This window comes from Lichenostomus cassidix, chromosome 26 (genome assembly GCF_008360975.1).
Source record: "Lichenostomus cassidix isolate B80296 chromosome 26, HeHo_3.0, whole genome shotgun sequence".
Lineage (NCBI taxonomy): Eukaryota > Metazoa > Chordata > Aves > Passeriformes > Meliphagidae > Lichenostomus > Lichenostomus cassidix.
The window spans coordinates 4,466,731-4,489,167 of NC_139506.1; the positions used below are offsets into that span (position 1 = coordinate 4,466,731).

Genomic DNA, 22,437 nt, shown 5'->3' on the forward strand with positions numbered 1-22,437 from the left:
GGGCGTAAATTTTAATGGATTTGGATCAATTTTATATAAAATACACATGTCAGGTGGCGCCCAGAGCTGAGGGGAAGACTAGGCTGGAATTTGAGGAAAATAAGCAGATTTTAGGGAAATTAAACTCATGAATACCCAAAAATCCCGAGGTGGATTTTTGCTGCCAGACTCCTTCAGACTCGGAGTTTAAATCAAACCCCGAGGGGAAATTCGGTGTCAAAACCGGTTTTTGTTGGGATTAGACCTAAAGCCCCGCTCAAGGACTGAGTTTAGTGAGCCCATTGTCACCTCGGTGTCACCTCGGTGTCACCTCTGGCACCTCCCGGGTGTTTAACGTGGTTTGTCCCTGATTCCCACGTTCCAGGGAATGGGGATTGAATCCCAAAATGGCAAATCCTAAAAAATCTAACCCGAAAAATGGCAAACCCGCAAAAAATTGGAACCCAAAAATGGCAAACCCCAAAGAATGGAAACCCAAAAAATGGCAAACCCCCAAAAAATGGCAAAGCCTGAAGAATCTAACCTCAAAAAGTGGCAAACCCCAAAAATATGGAACCCAAAAATGGCAAATCTGAAAAGAAATGGAACCCAAAAACTGTCAAACCCCAAAAATGGAACCCAAAGATGACAAACCCCAAGAAATGGCAAACCCCAAAGAATGGAACCCAAAAATGGCAAACCCGAAAAGAAATGGAAGCCAAAAAATGGCAAACTGCAAAGAATTGAAGCCAAAAAAGAGGGAAAACCCAGAGAATGGAACCCAAAAAATGTCAAACTCCCCAAAAAATGGAAGCCAAAAATTGGCAAACCTCAAAATGGCAAAACCAAAGAATGGAACTCAAAAAATGGCAAATCTGAAAAGAAATGGAAGCCAAAAACAGGCAAAACCCCAAAAATGCAACCCAGAGATGACAAACCCCAAGAAATGGCAAACCCCAAAAAATGGAACCCAAAAATGGCAAATCTGAGAAGAAATGGAAGTCATAAAAAAGGTAAACCCAAAGAATTGAACCCAAAAAATGGAAGCCAAAAATTGGCAAACCCCAAAATGGCAAACCCCAAAAAATGGAACCAAAAAATGGCAAATCTGAAAAGAAATGTAAGCCAAAAAATGGCCAAACCCAAAGAATGGAAGCCAAAAACTTGGCAAACCCTAAAGAATGGAATGCAAAAAATGGCAAACTCCCAAAAATGGAACTCAAAAATTGGCAAACCCCAAAAGGGCTAACTCAAAGAATGGAACCCAAAAAATGGCAAACCCCCCAGAAAATGGAAGCCAAAAAATGGCAAACCCAAAAAAATGGAACCCTAAGATGACAAACCCCAAGAAATGGCAAACCCCAAAAAATGGAACCCAAAAATGGCAAATCTGAAAAGAAATGGAAGCCAAAAAAAGGCAAAACCCTAAAAAATGGAACCCAAAAAATGACAAACCCCCAAAAATGGCTAAACCAAAGAATGGAGCCCAAAAATTGGCAAACCCCCCAGAAAATGGAAGCCATAAAAAGGTAAACCCAAAGAACTGAACCCAAAAAAATTACAAACCCAAAAAGAAATGGAAGCCAAAAAATGTCAAACCCCAAAGAATGGAACCCAAAAATTGGCAAACCCCAAAATGACAGACCCAAAGAATGGAACCCAAAAACTGTCAAACTCCAAAGAATTGAACCCAAAAACTGTCAAACCCCAAAAAATGGAACCCAAAAACTGTCAAACCCCAAAGAATGGAACCCAAAAACTGTCAAACCCTAAAGAACGAAACCCAAAAAAAGGCAAACCCCAAAATGTCAAACTCCCAAAGAATGGAACCCAAAAACTGTCAAACCCTAAAGAATGGAACCCAAAAAATGGCAAACCCCAAAAAAATGAAACCCAAAAAATGTCAAAACCCCCCAAAAATAACAACCAATCCCATTCCTCCCCCTCTCTCTCTCCTCTCCGGTGACTCCGGCTCTCCCGGCGGCGCGTTGGGGTCGTTTGATAAATTCCTGTGTTTTTCTCTCCCCTCTTTCTCTCCGTTTTCCCGTTGTTTTCCCGGTTTTTCCCCCGAAGCCACGCCGAGCCCAGGTAGGGTACCGGAGGTAACCGGCATGGGGCCGAGGAGCTTCCCGGGCTGCCAATTAAGCGGAAAAAACTTCGTTAAAACCCTTCCAATGGCCACCCTTCCCAGGATCCCATTGGGCGTTCCGATCCTTCCGGGGAAAAATTGTCATTCCGGGGAAAAATTGTCATTTCAGGGAAAAATTGTCATTTCGGGGAAAAATTGTCATTCCAGGGAAAAATTATCATTTCAGGGAAAAATTGTCATTTCAGGGAAAAATTGTCATTCCGGGGAAAAATTGTCATTCCAGGGAAAAATTGTCATTCCAGGGAAAAATTATCATTCCAGGGATGAGGGTGACTCCTAAAAGGGTTCTAAGGTTCTCCAAAAAAATCCCATAAAAACAAAAAAAACCCCAAAAATCCCCTAAAACCAAACCGCATTGGCCACGGAGTAGGTGAGGCCAAAGGAGAGGCGAGTTGGACATTAAAATTGGGTTTTTTTCCCTACTATTGAGGGGTTTTCTCCTATTTTAAAGGGGTTTTTCCCCTGATATTAGAGGGTTTTTTTCCCTATTAAATAGGTTTTTTTTCCCCTATTAAACAGGGTTTTTTCCCCTATTAAACAGGGTTTTTCCCCTATTAAACAGGGTTTTTTTCCCCTATTAAACAGTTTTTTCCCTGCTAAACAGGTGGTTTTTTCCCTATTAAAGAGGTTTTTTCCCCCATTAAAGTGGGGTTTCCCCTATTACATACAGTTTTTTCCCTGATAAAGAGGGGTTTCCCCCCTATTTTAGGGAGTTCCTTTTTCCTGTATTAAAGAGGGTTTTTTTCCCTATTAAAGACCTTTTTTCCCTTTTATAAAAGGGTTTTCTCCCCGATTAATAGGAGTTTTCTCTCATAATTATTTCTCTCCTATTAAAGAGGGTTTTCCGCTAATAAAGTGGTTTTTTTTCCTATTATATCAGTTTTTTCCCTCTTGAAGAGGGATTTCCCCCCATTTTAGTGAGATTTCCCTCCTATTTTACTGGGAGTTTCCCTCTATTTTAAAGGGGTTTTTTTTCCCTATTAAAGAGGGGTTTCCCCCTATTTTAGAAGGGTTTTTCCACTATTAAAGAGGGTTTTTCCCCCCTGTTAAAGATCTTTTTTCCCTTTTACAGAAGGGTTTTCCCCCCTGAACAATAGGAGTTTTCTCTCCCATTAAAGAGGGTTTTTTCCCTATTAAAATGGGTTTTTTCCTATTAAATAGATTTTTCCCTCTTAAAGAGGGATTTTCCCCCCTGTTTTAGAGGGATTTTCCCCTATTTTAAAGGATTTTTTTCCCCTATTAAAGAGTGGCTTCCCCCTATTTTAGAAGGGTTTTCCCCCTAGTAAATAGGGGATTTTTCCCCCTATTAAATATCTTTTTTTCCCCTCTTACAGAGGGTTTCAAACCCAAACCCCTCTCCCATTTTCAGCCTCGCCATCCCCACCCTACAAAACCACCAACATTTACGGCCATCCCCACCTCCTTTGGGATCCTCCCAGGACCCCGCTGCCGGATATTTGGGATTTTTAGGATTCTCACGGAGTTCCCTGCGGGTTTCCCAGGAGATTCCTCCCCATTCCCGGTGCCCATTGAAAGGGTTGAGCTGCGCATGTTCTGCATGGAGCCTCCCGCTGGCTTTGCCCTCCTCGCGATCCCCCAAAATTAAAATCCCCCCGCTCGGGAATTCCCAAATTCCCCTCGGGAGCAGGGGAAGAGTCCCTTTTCCAGCACCACGGACAGCTCCTCCCGCTGCCCTGGAAATCCCGGCGATCGCCCTGCAAATAAATCCCAAATAGGATTCCCACATCTCAGACCCGAAAAATTGGGATTTTTTCCACACCCAGCAGGCGTTTCCCACATTCCAGCGGTGGGAGAGCTTTTTCCCAGCTGGAAATGGAATGGTTAAACCGTTTCTCCCTATTAAACAGGGTTTTTCCTTATTAAAAGGGTTTTTCCTTATTAAAGAGTGTTTTTTCCCTATTAAAGTGGGTTTTCCCCTATGATATGTAGGTTTTTCCCTATTAAAGTGGCATTTTCCCTATTATACACAGATTTTTCCTACTAAAGTGGAGTTTCCCCTATTATATAGAGGTTTTCCCTATTAAAGTGGGGTTTTCCCTATTATGTACAGGTTTTTCCCTATTAAAATGGGGTTTTCCCAATTACATACAGGTTTTTCCCTATTAAAGTTGGTTTTCCCTATTATATACAGATTTTTCCCTATGAAAGTGGGGTTTCCCCTATTATATACAGATTTTTCCCTATTAAAGCAGGATTTCCCTATTACATACAGGTTTTTCCCTATTGAAATGGGGTTTTCCCTATTCCACACAGTTTTTTCCCTATTACATACAGGTTTTTCCCTATTAAAGTGAGGTTTCCCCTATGATACACAAGTTTTTCCCTATTAAAGAAAGTTCTAGGGGGTGTAGCCGACCCCAAACTCATCCCAAAAAATCCAGAACACCAACAATTCCCCATTTCCCGCTCCGAGGGTTTTCCAGCTTTGCCTTCGCTCAGCCCAGGCAGGAAAACTTCCCAGGGAATTCTCTTCCCGAGGGATACAAGTGCAGGAATTCTCTCTGCACCTGTAGGATTTGCTCTCCTGCCTCCTCGGTGTCCCTTGTCCTTTGGTTTTGTCACAGTGATGTCTCTTCCCGATTTTATTTTGATTTTTTTCCTCTCTTTCTGAATAGATCTTTCCTGTCTTTCTGCTTCCTGTCTTTTTTCTCTTCCTTCCCATTCTTAAAAAGAAATGAGGAATGACAGATTGGTCTGGTTGAGGTGGTGGGGAGCTGAAAATGAACATGAAAAACCCAAAAATGAACATTAAAACCCCAAAAATTAACATAAAAACCCTGAAAATAAGCATAAACCCCTGAAAATTAACATAAAAAAACCCGAAAATGAACATAAAAAAACTCCAAAAACGAACATAAAAAACCTGTGGGATTTGAGATTCTCCAATCCTGTGCTATCAGTAGAAACCAGGAAGAATTAAAAATAAACCTCCGCAAATGTACTCGGCCCCAATCATCAAAAATCATGAAAAATTCATCCCCGTTCCTCCAAGCCTAATTATTTGGTAGGCACACCCCAGGGAAAGCTGCTGCCCAACAACGCTTTAAAAGCATCTTTAAATAATTAAAAAGCAGCAGAGATTGGGATTGGGCCAAAAAAAAAAAAAATCCTCACTAAATTATCCAACTCTGAGCAGGATTTGTGTCTTTTCCTTAGCTCTTCCCCTAAAAAAATCCCATTTTTCTTTTAGGATTCTTCCTCTCTGCTGGTTTTTTCCCCAAATCCGAGCTTCAAACGGGTTTTTTTTGTGGAATATTTGGATTCTATTTTTTTTTTTTTCCCGCTCCATCCCGGCTGGGGAGGAGGAACAAGATCTCAGCATCTCTCATTAACGAAATCCTTAATTGCTGCCTCCCCCCATCCATCACCAGACCCTCTCTCTCCCCCCATCCTTCCCTGAGAGGGAATAAATGGATTTTCCAGACAGGAAAAGCCTCGGAAAGGAGACAATTAAAGACCTGAGTGCTCCTTTAGCTCTTCCCAGACGGGATAAATTGCTCCTGGTGGTTTTAATCCGAATTTCCTGGGAGATTTCTCCCCGCTCGGAGCAATTCCAGGCTCTGCCCAGCACTGGGGATTTTTTTTTCTCCCCTCATCCCACAAATTCCAGGCGCTCCATCCTGTCCCTAAAATCGCTGCCCAAGCCCTGGAGTGCTGGGAAGGAAATCAGCTCCAGTTCCTCCTCAAAAATCGGGAATGTCGCGGCAGTTTGGAGGAAGGATGGATGGGATTTCCAAGGAAAAACGGAGCTGGGCTGGGAGTGCCAGCCTGGATCCCTTTGGGATCTTTGTCACTGCTGGTGGCAGCCAGAGGGGACATCGGGAAGGGATTGTCCATGGCTGGATCTCTTTTCTTTGGGGGTTATGGGATCTCTGTGATCCTTGAGATCGCTCGGATCCACTTTGATCCCCTCAGCCCTCATCAGGGGATGGATTTCAAAACTCAGGAATGCCCTGATCCCTTTTTTTTGGGAGATCTCACATCCCTCAGAACCCCTTGATCCCCCCAGCCCTCATCAGGGGATGAATTTCAAATCCCAGGAAAGCCTAGATCCCTTTTCTTCGGGGGATATCAGATCTCTGAGATACTCAGATCCCCTTTAATCCTCCCAGCTCTTACTCGAGGATGGATTTCAAAGCCCTACGAAAGCCCTGATCCCTTTTCTTTGGGGAATATTTGATCCTTGAGATTCCCTTGGATCCCCCTGATCCCTCCAGCCCTCATTATGGGGATGGATTTCAAAGCCCAGGAATGCCCTGATCCCTTTTCTTCAGGAGATCTGACATGTCTCAGATCCCCTTGATCCCCCCAGCCCTCATTATGGGATGGATTTCAAAGCCCAGGAACACCTAGATCCCTTTTCTTCAGGGAATATTGGATCCCTGAGATCCTCAGATCCTCTTTGATCCCCCCAGCCCTCATCAGGGGATGGATTTCAAAGCTCAGGAATGCCCTGATCCCTTTTCTTTGGGAGATCTCGGATCCCTGAGATCCCTCAGATCCCCCCAGCCCTTATTATGGGATGGATTTCAAAGCCCCATGAACTCCCTGATCCTTTTTCTTTGGGGAATATTTGATCCTTGAGATTCCCTCGGATCTCCCTGATCCCTCCAGCCCTCATTATGGGATGAATTTCAAACCAGGAACGCCTAGATCCCTTCCCTTCGGGGGACAGCAGATCTCTGAGATACTCAGATCTCCTTTACTCCTTCCAGCTCTCATTACAGGATGGATTTCAAATCCCAGGAATGTCTTAATCCCTTTTCCTCGGGAGATCTCACATCCCTCAGATCCCCTTGATCCCCCCAGCCCTCATTATGGGATGGATCTCAAATCCCAGGAACACCTAGATCCCTTTTCTTTGGGGAATATTGGATCCCTGAGATCCTCAGATCCCCTTTGATCCCCCCAGCCCTCATCAGGGGATGGATTTCAAAACCCAGGAACTCCTAGATCCCTTTTCTTCGGGAGTTCTCACATCCCTCAGATCCCCTTGATCTCCCCAGCCCTCATCAGGGGATGGATTTCAAACCCCCACGAACTCCCTGATCCCTTTTCTTGGGGAGATCTTGGATCCCTCTCGTCCCTGAGATCCCTCAGATCCCCCCAGCCCTCATCAGGGGATGAATTTCAAAGCCTCAATCCCCCGGTGTGCTCCCCGACTTTCCCATCCCGGCTCAAATCCCACCCCTCCCTCTCCCCTCATCCCCACCCTCCCCTCGCCGAGCTTTCCAGCTCACCCCACCGCACTCCTCACCCAGCCCCGCTCCTGCCAGCGTGATTTCCATCCCCACATCCCCGCTCGGGGTCACCCTGATGGGAAGCGACAGCTCCGCTCCCGGCCATCGCTTCGCCCGGGAGGAGCAGGGAGGGCAAATCCCGCCTGGAATCGCTGCCGGCTCGTCCCGGAGGATTTCCGTGCGGGAGGGATGCGATCCTGAGCCAGGGCTGGGATTTATCCCGGGTAATCTCTTCCCGTCTGAAGTCTGGAGGAGATTAGGAGATGGAGTTTTGCTGCTCCGGCGGAGCGGAGAGGGAAGGCTGGAGGGCTGTGCCAGGTTTTCTGCCTTTCCCAAAGTCACTTCTGGGGTCTCGTTGTCCTTCCAGGGGAGCCAGGCATTCCCGAGGGAATGCTGGAAGGCTGTGCCAGGTTCTCTGTGATTTCCCAAAGTCCCTTTGTGCCTTTTTGGGGTCTCATTTTCCTTCCAGGGAGCCAGGCATTCCCAAAGGAATGCTGGAAGGCTCTGCCAGGTTCTCTGTGATTTCCCAAAGTCACTTTTCCCCCTTTGGGGTCTCAGTTTCCTTCCAGGGGAGTCAGGCATTCCCACGGGAATGCTGGAAGGCTCTGCCAGGTTTTCCACCTTTTCAAAGCCACTTTTCCCCTTCTGGGGTCTCCATTTCCTTCCCGAGAAGCCAGGCATTCCCGAGGGAATAGGGAATGTTGTGCCAGGTTTTCCGCCTTTTCCCAAAGTCCTTTTTTCCTTTTTGGGGTCTCATTTTCTTTCCAGGGGAGCCAGATATTCCGAAGGGAATGCTGGAAAGCTGTGCCAGGTTCTCTGTGTTTTCCCAAAGTCCCTTTGTGCCTTTTGGGGTCTCATTTTCCTTCCAGGGCAGCCAGGCATTCCAAAAGGAATCCTAGAAGGCTGTGCCAGATTTTCCACCTTTCCAAAGTCACTTTTCCCCTTTTGGGATCTCATTTTCCTTCCTGAGAAGCCAGCGATTCCCAATGGAATGCTGGAAAGCTCTGCCAGGTTCTCTGTGTTTTCCCAAAGTCCATTTGTGCCTTTTGGGGTCTCATTTTCCTTCCCGGGGAGCCCAGGATCCCCAAGGGAACTCCCAGCCCGCATTATCTGCTCTCCCCGGCGCTGTTTGATCGCTCAGTCTGCTCCATCCCGCTAATGGGAACATTAACCCCGCGACCCCAATCTCTTAACCCCAAAACCCCTCCAGCAATCCGCCGAGATGGATCCCAAACCCCAGCCCAGCCAAACCTTTTAGCGACCTCAGGACCCCACAAAGTCCTTCCCCCACAGCCGGGCGGGACAAACCCACAAGGGCAAACCGCGAAAATCCCTTTTTTTTACCGCACCCGAGGGCAAAGCCGAGCCGTGGGATGTGTCGCCTCCCTGTCCCCTCCCTGTCACCGCTCCCGAGCTGGGCAGGGACGGGCTGGGCCCGGCGGGGGCTTCGGGTTGGGGCTGCATGAGCGGGGAGGGGATTTGGGGTGATTGTGGATGCTTTGGGTCTGTCTGAGGGTTTTGGGGTCACTGTGGATGCTTTGGGGCACTTCTGGGTCTGGCTGGGGATTTTGGGGTGACTGTGGCTGCTCTGGGGGCACTTTTGAGGAACCGGGGGTGCTCTGGGGACACAATTTGGGCTGGGCTGATGTTTTTCAGGAGCTGTGCATGTTCCCGGGGCACCTCCGGGGCTGGGCTGGAGTTTTTTTAGTATCTTGAGGTGCTCTTCGGTCATCCTTGGGGCTGAGCTGATTTTTTTATGACCTTGGGGTGCTCTGGGGTCATCCCTGGGGCTGGGCTGGAGATTTTCAGGAGCTGTGGTTGCTCCTGGTGCACCTCTGGGGCTGGGCTGGAGTTTTTAGTATCTTGGGGTGCTCTGGGGTCATCCCTGGGGCTGGACTGATGTTTTTTAGGACTTTGGAGCACTCTGGGGTCACCCCTGGCCTGGCCCAGCTGTAACTGTGGGGTTTTTTGCATCCCAGAAGGATTTAGCGAGCTGCCGCCCCTCTCCGCTTTGGGATGGAGCTTTTAGGGCTCTGCTCTCCTCGGGGATGGGATGGGAGGGAAAGAAAAGCCCCGCTCGGCCCTAGAACTGGTTCTAAAGTGCTTTCCTGGAGCTGATCTCGTCCGGGGGTGACATTTATAAAATCTGCTTCCCTTTGCCCAGCGGAGGGGTTGGGAATGCCTCGACCTGCAGGAGTGATTTGTATAAATCTGATTTAACCTGAGCGTGCCGGGGTGAATCCCCTCCGAGTTACCTTCGGTATTTGGAGCAGAATTCCAGCTGCTTTTTTTCTGCTGGAAATGCTTTCCTCCCTGTCAGCAGGAGCCTCACGCACACTCAGGGAGAGTTTAAAGGACACGTTTCCCCATTTTTCCTTGGAATCGCAGCTCAAGTGAGATCGTTTAGCAAACAAATCGCTCCCGATTTCCCCCGGGACAGCCCGAGGTGTTCCAAACCCTCCGTCCCGATTTAAATACAAATTTCAGGCAAATTCCGGCAAATCTCCGTCCCCTCCCTCCTCCATGAGCTCAAATCCTCCTCAATACCGAAACTTCTCCTTCTCCAGGCTGGAAAAAAAAAGCTGTGAAGCTTCAGGCTGAGCTGGCAGCTCCAAAAATACTGGAGGTGTAGTGCGGGGGCGGCTGGATTAACGGGATTGCGGCTCGCCCGACTAATGGGATTAGCGGCTGTTCCTGGAGAGCTAAATCCCATTAGGTTTTCCCGGGAGCCCCGAGCGCGGTGGGACAATGGGATGAGGAGGATGGGATGAGGACGAAGCCGTGCGTCCCCTCAGAGCCGTTTTTCCAGGGTGAAATCTGTGCTGTTTCATCCCAGGAGGGTGATGGGCAGGGAAAAGTCAGAGGAGAAGCAGCTCGTTCTGCCCTGGGATTGGGATCGGGATTGGGATTGGGATCGGGATTGGGATCAGACTGGGGGAACGGGAGCAGCTCCTGGAATGGCCTCAGGCCATCCCTGCATGGCGACAGGGATAGGAAAAGGGATTCAGCCTGGCGTTCCCAGTGGGATTTGCTCCAACCCCTGGGATGGGCTCAGGCTGTCTCTCCATGGGGTCAGGGATAGGAAAAGGGGTTCAGCCTGGCGTTCCCAATGGGATTTTTTCGTGCACCTCTCTCAGTTTCTGGAATGGGTGCAGACCATCCCTGCATGGGGTCAGGGATAGGAAAATGGGTTCAGCCTCATATTCCCTGTGGGATTTGCCCCAGCACCTCCTCAGCTCCTGGGATGGACACAGCAGGACAAAGGCAGGAAAAGGAGTTCAGCCTGGTGTTCCCAATGGGATTTGCTCCAACCCCTGGGATGGGCTCAGGCTGTCTCTCCATGGGGTCAGGGATAGGAAAATGGGTTCAGCCTCATATTCCCAGTGGAATTTGATCCAGCACGTCTCCCAGCTCCTGGAATAGTTGCAGCTCATCCCTGCATGGGGTGAGGGATAGCAAAAAGGGTTCAGCCTTGTATTCCTGGTGGGATTTGCTCCAGCACCTCCTCAGCTCCTGGAATGTGTGCAGACCATCCCTGCATGGGCTCAGGGATAGGAAAATGGGTTCAGCCATGGATTTCTAATGGGACTTGCTCCAACACCTTTGTCAGCTCCTGGAATGGGTGCAGCTCATCCCTGCATGGGGTCAGGGATAGGAAAATGGGTTCAGCCTGGTGTTCACAATGGGATCTGCTCCAACCCCTAGAATGGGCTCAGGCTGTCTCTCCATGGGGTCAGGGATAGGAAAAGGGGTTCAGCCTCATATTCTTGGTGGGATTTGCTCCAGCACTTTTGCCAGTTCTTGGAATGTGTGCAGACCACCCTTGCATGGGGTGAGGGATAGCAAAAAGGGTTCAGCCTTGTGTTCCTGGTGGGATTTGCTCCAGCATCTCCTCAGCTCCTGGAATGGTTGCAGACCATCCCTGCATGGGGTCATGGATAGGAAAAGGGGTTCAGCCTGGTGTTCCCAATGGGATTTTTTTCCAACACCTTTGCCAGCTCCTGGAATGTGTGCAGCTCATCCTTGCATGGGGAGAGGCATAGGAAAAAGGGTTCAGCCTTGTATTCCTGGTGGGATTTGCTCCAGCACCTCCTTAGCTCCTGGAATGGGTGCAGACCATCCCTGCATGGGGTCAGGGATAGGAAAAAGGGTTCAGCCTCATATTTCCAGTGGGATTTGCTCCAGCATCTCTCCCAGCTCCTGGAATGTGTGCAGACCCTTCCTGCATGGGGTCAAGGTCAGGAAAAGGGGTTCAGCTGTGCATTCCCAATGGGATTTTTTTCCAACACCTTTGCCAGCTCCTGGAATGTGTGCAGCTCATCCTTGCATGGGGAGAGGCATAGGAAAATGGGTTCAGCCATGTGTTCCTGGTGGGATTTGCTCCGAGCCGTGCCATGCTGTCCCGTGCCGAGCCCCGGGGCGTCACCTCGGGTACAAAGCTGGTATTTCCCTCTCCCAGAGGCAACTGGGCCACCTCCAACCGCAGTGGAGGAAACCAGTGCTGAAACCAGCCCTGAAATCATCAGCCCTACAGTCAGCCCTACAGTCAGCCCTACAACCAGCCCTGAAATCAGCCCTACAACCAGCCCTACAACCACCACAACAACCACCACAACCGCCACCACAACAACCACCAGCACCGCCAGCACCGCCGCCAGCACCAGCGCCGCTGCCGAGAGGGCTCCGGCAGCCACCACCAGGCACGAGTTGGGTACTGAGCTTTCCTTTTCCTCCTAACCCCTCGCTGACCCTACTGGCATCCTTCCCCACCCCGATTCCCGCGGATCCGGGGGAAATCGGAGCTGTGCCGTGCTCTGGGAGTGGCCGAGGGTTGGGAATTTGGGTGTAAAGCTGGGAATTTGGGTGTAAAACTGGGAATTTGGAGGTCTCTCTGGTCTCAGTTCTGGGGTGTGGCGATGAGTGTTTGGGAAGAGCCAAAAAACCCTACAAACTCTCACCCCAAAGCGCGATCCTGCATTTAGGGCTGTTAAAAACGGGTTCTGGCGCTCCCGCAGGAAACGTCACCTCGGATTTAGCGCTTCGGCGGCTGGCGAGGAGAGCTGTCAGGATTTATCCGAGTTCTCGGGTTTATCCCGCTGGAATTCCCCCGCGGGAAGGGTGGGAATTCCAGGATTTCCAGCACAGTTCCCTCGCCGGGTGTTTCCCGGGTCAGGGGAAGCGTCTCGTGCCGACTCGGATCTGGTGGGGAAATCTTCCCTGCTCGGTTGTGTTTTGGGGATGAATCTGGAAGGATTTATCTGGCAGAGCCTTGGGTTGGAAATGCCGGGGTGGTGGGATGTGTGGTTGGTGAATTATTAGGTTTATTTGGAAATAAATCGAGCGAAAGGGATGGAATTTGGATTAAAAGGTTGGATGGGGTTTGGAGCAACCTGGGGTGGTGGGAAATGTGGAATATGGGGTGGAATGCGATGAGTTTTGAGGTTCCTCCCAACCCAGACCAGCCCGGGGTGATTCCGTGACTCAGTTCGAAGCAGTCTCTTTGTATTTTTCCATAAAATCAGGTTAAAATGCTTTAAAAATCCCCCAAAACCTCAATCAGGGGGGATTTTCCCCCATATGACAGCCCAGGTTTGGTGACGGAGTGAAGTCACCCCACAGCAGCCATTAATCCATGGAAAAACAGTTATTAATCCATGGAAAAACAGTCATTAATCCATGGAAAATTTGGAATAGGGGATGTGGTGTGAGGCACAGAGCAGGGAAAAAGGACAGGAAGGAAAAAGGGACTTCCTGTGTCCTCACCCAGCCCAGGATTTAAAGGATTTTGGGTCACCCTGCAGTGGCAGAACCCTAAAAATCCCTCAGTCAGTTTTTCCCAGGGACTGTGGGTGTCAATCCCAATTTTGTGAGGTCAAAACCTCAGAATTTCCCGAGGAAAAATGCCAGGAAAACCCCCAGTGCTCATCCAGGTGGGAATTCCGGGAGGGATGTGCCCTGAAAGGATTCTGGGATGAGCAGAGTGGGGTTGGATTTAAACACCATCAAAATTCCCTAAAATTTTGAGAATCTTGGAAAAAATAAGGTTATCCTTAGGATGAAGTTAATCCATGCTTGGGTTTGGATTGGAGTGTTCACTCCAGGAATTTGTAAGGTTTTTGTAAGGTTTTTGTAAGGATTTTGTAAGGATTTTTAAGATTTTTGTGAGGTTTTTGTGAGGTTTTGTGAGAATTCTGTAAGGGTTTGGTGAGGTTGTTGTGAAGCTTTGTAAGATTTTTGTAAGGATTTTGTAAAGTTTTTTTTTTAAGGTTTTTGTGAGGTTTTTATGATGTTCAAGTATTTCTGTGATGTTTTTGTGAGGATTTTGTAAGGTTTTTGTGGGCTTTTTGTAAGGATTTTGTGAGGGTTTCAAAAATGTTTTTGTTATATTCTTGTGAGGTTTTGAGAGGTTTTAGTAAGTTTTTTTTGGTCTGTAAGGTTTTTTTAAACATTTTTACCACATTGTCGTGAGGTTTACATTAGGGTTTTGTGAGGTGTTTTTAAAGATTTTGAAAGGCTTTTTCAACATTTTTATAATGTTCTTGCGAGGTTTTTGTAAGGTTTTTGTGAGGTTTAGAGAGGGTTTTGTAAGGTGGATTTTAGTGGGTTTTTTTAAGGTTTTTAGGGTTTTATAAAGTTTTTTAAGGTATTTTAGGGGGGTTAGGGTTTTTTTAGGGTTTTTAGGGTTTTTTTAAGTTTTTTTAGGGTTTTTAAGGGTTTTTTAAGGTTTTTAAGGTTTTTTTAGGGTCTTTTAGGTTTTTTTAGGGTCTTTTAGTTTTTTTAAGGTTTTGGGGGGGTTAGGATTTTTTTTAGGGTTTTTAGGGTTTTTTAGTTTTTTCAGGGTTTTTTAGGGCTTTTAGGGTTTTTCAAGTTTTTTTTTAGGTTTTTCAAGGTTTTTCAAGGTTTTTTAAGGTTTTTTAAGGTTTTTTAAGGTTTCTTTAGGTTTTGTTAAGGTTTTTTAGGTTTCCACACCATTTTTCCACCTCCCCCCACCGCCACCCTCCATGCACCCTCCAATCCGGCTCCAACCCCACTAACCACCCCACTAACCGCTCTTCTAACCGTCCCCAGCCGCCAATGGATCGTCCATATGGGACATCAGGGCCATGGCGAACAGTAACTGGGCAAACATCACCTGGAGCCACAATTTCTCGGCAGGAACTGACTTTGTGGTTAAGTATATCACCAGTAAGCATCAGATCGCGTGGGGCATTACGGGGTGGCGGTGCCCTGGCAGATCCTGCCGGTTCCCTGGATGGAATTCCCCAATTCCAGCTGGAAAAACGGGAGGGGAAATCCTCGTGGTTGTGTCAGTGCCCTTAGAGATCCTGGATGGAATTCCCCAATTCCAGCTGGAAAAACGGGAGGGGAAATCCTCGTGGTTGTGTCAGTGCCCTTAGAGATCCTGGAGTGAATTTCCCAATTCCAGCTGGAAATATGGGAGGGGAAAACTTCACGGTCATGGTGGTGCCCTTCGAGATTCTGGATTGAATTCCCCAATTCCAGCTGGAAAAATGGGAGGAGAAATCCTCGTGGTTGTGTCAGTGCCCTTTGAGATCCTGGATGGAATTCCCCAATTCCAGCTGGAAAAATGGGAGGGGAAATCCTCGTGGTCATGGCAGTGTCCTTTGAGATTCTGCCAATTCCTTGGATTGAATTCCCCAATTCCAGCTGGAAAAACGGGAAGGGAAAACTTTGAGGTCGTTTCAGTGCCCTTAGAGATCCTGCCAGCTCCCTTCAATTGAATTCCCCAATTCCAGCTGGAAAAATGGGAGGGGAAATCCTCGTGGTCGTGCTGGTGTCCTTTGAGATTCTGCTCATTCCTTGGATTGGATTCCCCAGTTCCAGCTGGAAATAAGGGAAGGAAAACCTCGTGGTTGTGTCAGTGCCCTTAGAGATCCTGGATGGAATTCCCCAATTCCAGCTGGAAAAATGGGAAAGGAAAACCTCATGGTCATATCAGTGCCCTTAGAGATCCTGCCAGCTCCTGCCCGTTCCTTGGACTTCATTTTCCAGCTGGAAAAATGGGAGAGGAAAACCTCATGGTCATGGCAGTGAGGCATCTCAGAGGTGAGATTCTGTCAATTCCTTGGATTGAATTCCCCAATTCCAGCTGGAAAAATTGGAAAGGAAAACCTCATGGTTATGTCAGTGCCCTTAGAGATCCTGGATTGAATTCGCCAATTCCAGCTGGAAATATGGGAAGGGAAAACTTTGAGGTCATTTCAGTGCCCTTAGAGATCCTGCCAGCTCCCTTGGATTGAATTCCCCAATTCCAGCTGGAAGAATGGGAGAGGAAAACCTCGTGGTTGTGTCAGTGCCCTTGTAGATCCTGCCAGCTCCTGCCCGTTCCTTGGATTTCATTTTCCAGCTGGAAAAACAACAGGAAAACCTCGTGGTCATGGCGGTGCCCTTTGAGATCCTGCCCATTCCTTGGGTTGAATTCCCCAATTCCAGCTGGAAAAGCAGGAGAGTAAAACCTAGTGGTCATTTCGGTGCCCTTAGAGATCCTGCCAGCTCCCACCCATCCCTTGGATTTCATTTTCCAGCTGGAAAAATGAGAGCAAAACCTCATAGTCATGGCGATGCCCTTTAAAATCCTGCCCATTCCTTGGATTGAATTCCCCAATTCCAGCTGGAAAATCGGGAGGAGAAAACCTCGTGGTCATGGTGGTTAGGGTGGCTCTGGAGCAGTTCCCTCTCCGTGCGCCGACGGCCGTGGGGTTGGGTGATTTTTGGGGATAATGAGCTGTGGTCGATGGAAAGAGATGGAAAATAAGGAGAAAAAGGAAACTGATGGGAATTGGAAGATGGGATTCCTGAACCTGGAGTTGGCAGAATCCTCTGTGATCCCAAAGCTCCTCCTCGGTGTCTCTCGGCGCTGTCAGGCTCCGTCGCGGGCAGGAAGCAGAGCCGGGATCTCAGGGTTCGGGGCTGGTTTAGGGGCAGGTTTTGTGGTGTTGGCTGGTTTGGGATTTCTGGAGAAATCGGCTGCTGTTTATCCCAGAGTTTATTCCCAGCCCTTGGATCTGCTGCTGTGCTGGTCTGGAATCCCTGGAATTGGCATTTCAGATGTAGGCGTTGGGGTAACGATCCCAAAACAGCACAACCCCAAATCCGCACCTCCTTGGTTCAGGAAAAAATCCCAAACCAGCACCTCCTTGGCTTGGTCTTGATCCTAAACCAGCAGCTTCTTGGGTCAGGAAACAATCCCAAACCATTACCTCCTTGGCTCAATATTGATCCCAAACCAGTACCTCCTTGGCTTGGTCTCGATCCCAAACCAGCAGCTGCTTGGGTCAGTATTGACCCCAAACCAGCAGCTCCTTGTATCATCTCGACCCCAAACCAGAGGCTCCTTGAATCCATATTGATCCCAAACCAGCAGCCCCTTGGCTCATTCTCGATCCCAAACCAACAGCTCCTTGGCTTGGTTTTGATCCCAAACCAGCAGCTCCTTGAATCAGTACTGATCCCAAACCAGCAGTTCCTTGGCTGGGACAATGACCCCAAACCAGCAGCTCTTTGGCTTGGTTTTGATCCCAAACCAACAACTCCTTGGCTCAGTATTGATCCCAAACCAGCAGCTCCTTGAATCCATATTGATCCCAAACCAGCAACTCCTTGAATCCGTATTGATCCCAAACCAGCAGCCCCTTGGCTCAGTCTCGATCCCAAACCAGCAGCTCCCTGGCTTGGTTTTGATCCCAAACCAGCAGCTCCTTGAATCAGTACTGATCCCAAATCAGTAGCTCCTTGGCTGGGACAATGACCCCAAACCAGCAGCTCTTTGGCTTGGTTTCGATCCCAAACCAGCAACTCCTCGGCTCAGTATTGACCCCAAACCAGCAGCTCCTTGAATCCATATTGATCCCAAACCAGCAACTCCTTGAATCCGTATTGATCCCAAACCAGCAGCCCCTTGGCTCAGTCTCGATCCCAAACCAGCAGCTCCCTGGCTTGTTCTCGATCCCAAACCAGCAGCCCCTTGGCTCGTTCTCAATCCCAAACCCTGCCCCGGGAGCCACGCCGTTCCCGGCCATCCCGCAGCGCCAGCCCCGCAGCGCCGAGGCGGCGGTGTCCCCGTGTCCCCGCGGGGTGTCGGGCGGGGTTTGATGTGCGGTTTCTGTTCCCCAGGTAACAAGACAGAGCGCTCCATCCCCGTTAGGGCTCAGGGCCCGTCCTCGGTGCAGCTGGCCGATCTGACGCCGGGCATGATGTACAAGCTCTGGGTGTTCCCCATATGGTCTCACCCCAGCGAGCACTCGTACATTACCTTTACCACCAGCTCAGGTGAGACGGGCGTGTCCCCAGCATGGCCCCGCCGTGTCCCCAGGCTGTGCCTAAAGTGTCCCCAGAGTGTCCTTGGAGTGTCCTTGGAGTGTTCCCAGCATGGCCCCGCAGTGTCCCCAGGCTGTGCCTAAAGTGCCCCCAGGCTGTGCCTCGCAGTGTCCCCAGAGTGTCCCCGGCATGGCCTCACAGTGTCCCCAGGTTGTGCCTAAACTGGGGACACTGCAAGGCACAGCCTGGTGTCCTCGGAGTGTCCCCAGCATGGCCCTGCAGTGTCCCCAGGCTGTGCCTAAAGTGTTCCCAGAGTGTCCCTGGCATGGCCCCAAGGTGTCCCCAGGCTGTGCCTAAAGTGTCCCCAGAGTGTCCTCGGAGTGTCCCCAGCATGGCCCCAGGGTGTCTTCAGAGTGTCCTCGGAGTTTCCTCAGAGTGTCCCCGGCATGGTCCCAGGGTGTCCCCAGAGCATCCCTGAAGTGTCCCCAGAGTGTCTCCAGCGTGTCCCCAGAGTGTTCCCACAGTATCCACAAGCATGGCCCCAGCATGGTCCCAGAGTGTCCTCGGAGTGTCCCCAGAGTGTCCCTGGCATGGCCCCACGGTGTCCTCAGGATGTCCCCAGAGTGTCCCTGGCATGGCCCCGCAGTGTCCTCGGGATGTTCCCAGAGTGTCCCCACAGTGTTCTCACAGTGTCCACGGCATGGCTCCAGCATGGCTCCAGAGTGTCCTCGGAGTGTCCTCAGAGTTTCCGCGACGTGTCCATGGAATGTCCCCAGAGTGTCGCCAGGGTGTCTCCATGGTGTTTCCAGAGTGTCCCCTGAGTGTCCCTGGAATGGCCCCAGCATGTCCCAAAGTGCCCCCAGAGTGTCTGTGACATGTCCCCAGAGTGTCCCTGGTGTGTCCCCATCATGGCATGTCTCAGGTGTGTCTCTGGCATGGCTCCGGCGTGTCCCCAGGGTGTCCCCAACATGTCCCCAGAATGTCCCCAGCATGGCCCCGTCGTGTCTTCCGAGTGTCCCCAGAGTGTCCCCAGAGTGTCCCCAGCACCTCCCCACCATCCCCATGGTGCTCCAGCCACGGCTGCATGGAAAACGCTCATCCCACACCCTCAGCTCCTGGAATTGCTCAAACCTCAGCATTGCGCAGAGGAGGAGGAGAATCCCAGGAAGGGATGGGGATTCCTTGGGGTGGAGATTCGTCGATTTGGGGATTCCTCGGGATGGAGATTCCTCAATTTGGGGATTCCTCGGGATGGAGATTCCTCAATTTGGGGATTCCTCGGGATGGAGATTCCTTGATTTGGGGATTCCTCGGGATGGAGATTTCTCAATTTGGGGATTCCTCGGGATGGAGATTCCTCGATTTGGGGATCCCTTGGGATGGAGATTCCTCAATTTGGGGATTCCTTGGGATGAGGATTCCTCGATTTGGGGATTCCTTGGGATGAGGTTTCCTCAATCTGGAGATTCCTCAATTTGGGGATCCCTCGGGATGAAGGAAAGGGAGGAGAACATGTCCGTGTTGTCACAGCCCCCCAAGCATGCTGGGGACACTTGGGGACAATCCAGAGGGCGATGGGATGTGATGCAGGACCGGAGCAGGAATGCAGTGTTGGCACGAGTGTATCCATAGGGATTCCATCCTCCTGGCATCTTTCCTGTGGCACTTTGGGTGTAATTCCCAGGCTTTGGATCCGTGTGGTTTCCACATCTTCCTGCCGATGGATTCCCAATTCCCACCCAGCTCCTCGTTTGTCCCACAGGAGTTTTATCCATTTTTAAATCCCCGCCGTTCCCTCCTGACCATTCCCAGAAAATCCAAACAGCCCTAAATCCCTCCGAATCCTCGTGAGGCTTTTCCGTAGGGATCTGTGCTCCTGTCAAGTATTCCACTGGAATTCCCCAGAGCAGGAAACACCAGAGCAGGAAACCCTGAGAGAGGTGGAGATTTCCAAGGAATTAAAATGGTTTTGGCTCCAGCCGTGGGATGGGAAGGTCTGGGAATTCCTGGGCTCTGCCAGGAAGGGTGGAAGGAAAATGGGATTCCCAGCAAGGGAGAGATTTGGGAATTGGGGAGCAGAGCTCCCCACGCCCATGTGTATCCAAAATAATCCAAAAATCTGGGGAATTCCCCTGTAGGGAGAGATGGCATTCCGTGGAATTAAGGTTGGAAAAACCTCTAGGATCATCGAGTCCCGCCATCGCCCTGGCACCGCCGAGGCCACCGTGTCCCCAGGTGCCACACCCGGGTGGGTTTGGGGTGTCCAACACTGCCCAACAAGGACAAATCTCCAGTGAGTGCCGGCGATTTGTCCCCAGACTGCTCCGGGATTGAGCAAATCCATGGCACAGCACCTCTGGAATATTCCGATCCCACACCTCAGAGCTGATTTTGGACTCAGATGCCTCAATTTTGGGTTAAATCCCCAATTTTGTTTCTGCTTCCAGATCCTTCTGAGTCCAAAATCACTACCAGTGACATCTCCCACCCTGACGTGGAAGTTATCCCTATGGATAACGATTTTATCTGGATTTTAATCCTTCTGGATAATGATTTTATCCCTTTGGATAACGATTTTATCCCTCTGGATGATGATTTTATCCCTTTGGATAATATTTTATCCCCCTGGACAACCATTCCCAACCTGGACCCGCCTTTTATCCTTTCTCCCCTGCTTTCCCCCCACTTCAGGATCCATGGGGGGACAGCAAGGGGCCGGGAATCATTAAAAAACCCGGAAAAAAAGCACAATATCCTCGGCTGATTCCTGCCGGGAAGGCTCTGCATATATTTTCCATAATTGAGAGGTTCCTACTGATATTTTCATGGAGATTAAGGACTCGGCCACCTTTCTCCCCGGGATGGAGGCTGATGGAGCTGACCTGAGCCCTGTGGGATGCTCGGAGTTGTCGCCTTCCCTGCAGGAATAAATTCTCCACATCCATTCCCATCCTGGCTGGATGCTGCAGGACCCTGCTGGCACCGGGAATGCTTTGGATAAAAGGGAATTTTGCAGGTTTTTGGGGGGTTTTGGGGTTTTTGATGTCTTGCAAATGGTTGTTCTGAAGGTTTCTTCAGGCTGGGGGTGGATAAATAAGGAATATTCCACCGCGGGAGGTGCTGCTTGGATTTTGCTCCTGATTAACTGGCGGCTCATTAAGGCAAAAAAAAAATTCCTCCCGGGAGCAAAGGGTGCTTGGAAACGACAGAAATAGCGGAGTGGAAGGAGGTCTGCTGGATTTGGAATAAAATAAATGAGTTTCTCAGCTTGGCCAAACGCTGGGAAGAACATCCAGGAAAGGGAAGGGTTGGGAGAATCCTGAGGGAGCTGGGAAAGGAGCTCAGCCTGGAGCAAAGGGGATCAGGGGGACCTTGTGGCTCTGCAAACTCCCTGCCAGGAGGGATTTGGGATCTGATCCCAGGGCACAGGGACAGCAGGAGAGGGAACAGCCTCAGGCTGGGCCAGGGGAGGCTCAGGTTGGACAGCAGCAGGAATTTCCTCATGGAAAGGGTGGTCAGGGATTGGAGCTGCCCAGGGAGGTTTGGAGTGCTCAGCCCTGCAGGTGTCACCTGGATGTGGCACTCAGGGTGGGGACAAGGTGGGGATCAGGGACAGCTTGGACTCGATGATCCCAGAGGGATTTTCCAACCTCAGCCATCCTGGAATTCTGGGAATAAGATCCCACAGGGACTTTTCACCCCCAGGAATCTTTGCAATCAAAGACAAAAACTCTCTGGCGCCGAGCTCTGCTCCTGGCACATCAATCACACCGCTTGGCTGACGACTTTGCTGCCACGAAATTATCCTTAATTATTTCTAAAAAGGCTCTGCAGCTGCAATTCCAATCAGGACCTGCTGGATCAGGCAGCTGCTTTCCCGTTTTCCCTCGAGGTTGTTGTCACCTTAAAGCAAATCACGAAATCCCCATGGAGATCCACAGGCTCCAAACCTTCCCTTCACTCGTTTATTCCAAATCCATCCTTGCTGGGACTCAGATTTGGTCCTCAGGTGTTGCTTTTTTGGGGAGGATGGAAATTATCCTCATTTTTTGGGGGAGGATGGAAATTATCCCCCTTTTTTGGGGGACAGTGGATATTATCCCCCTTTTTTCTGGGAAGGATAGAAATTATCCCCCTTTTTTTGGGGAGAAGATGGAAATTATACTCCATTTTTTGTGGGAAGGGTTGAAATGATCCCATTTTTCTTCGTGAAGGATGGAAATTATTCCCCTTTTTGGGGGGGAAAGGGTAGAAATTACCTCCAGAAACTACTTCCAGCCCAGAGATCTCCTAGGCACTTGGAATTTAAAATCCTCCCTCCTTTCCAAACTCAGCTCCAAACCTCATCCCATTATTCCTACTTGACGACCCTTTTGTTTCCCCCTGGAAAAATCCCATTTCACTGCTATCCACGGAATCTTTTCCCATCTCCAGGTTTTCCCTCCCTGAGCGCTCCGATAATCGAATCAATTTCTTCATTATCATCTCATCCTCTCCACCCAAAAGTGCATCCTCGGGGAGCTCAGGTTGGGATGGAGGAAATGTGGGGTTTGGCAGCTCTAGTGGGAAAAACAGCCAAAGGAAGCATCAGGCAGCTCCTTCCACCCTCAGTCCTTCCCAAAATCCCAAAAAGTTCCGGGTTCGGCATCATCTCTTGACCAAAGGTTCTCCCTCGTTCCCTTGATAAATTCTTTTATCCGAATTTCCTTGCTGTGGTTTGCCTGGAATTCCTTGGATTTCATCCTGAGGGAAAAACTTCTTCTCTTTCAG

General features: G+C 49.6%; 1 protein-coding gene across 19 annotated transcripts in view; it reads left to right on the forward strand.

Moving 5' to 3' along the window:
* The window catches only part of NFASC (neurofascin), a 106,328-nt gene that overhangs the window by 69,642 nt on the left and 14,249 nt on the right, over positions 1-22,437 (forward strand). For 12 of the 19 annotated variants that reach the window (XM_085083078.1, XM_085083082.1, XM_085083080.1 and 9 more), the window contains 4 exons: positions 2,053-2,067; positions 11,849-12,100; positions 14,458-14,574; positions 17,524-17,679. The exons of 2 other annotated variants lie outside the window; for them this stretch is intronic. In XM_085083078.1, coding sequence (XP_084939204.1) covers positions 2,053-2,067; positions 11,849-12,100; positions 14,458-14,574; positions 17,524-17,679 — 540 coding nt within the window. The remainder of the gene's footprint in view (positions 1-2,052; positions 2,068-11,848; positions 12,101-14,457; positions 14,575-17,523; positions 17,680-22,437) is intronic. 5 more of the 19 variants (XM_085083092.1, XM_085083095.1, XM_085083087.1 and 2 more) reach the window with 4 other exon arrangements.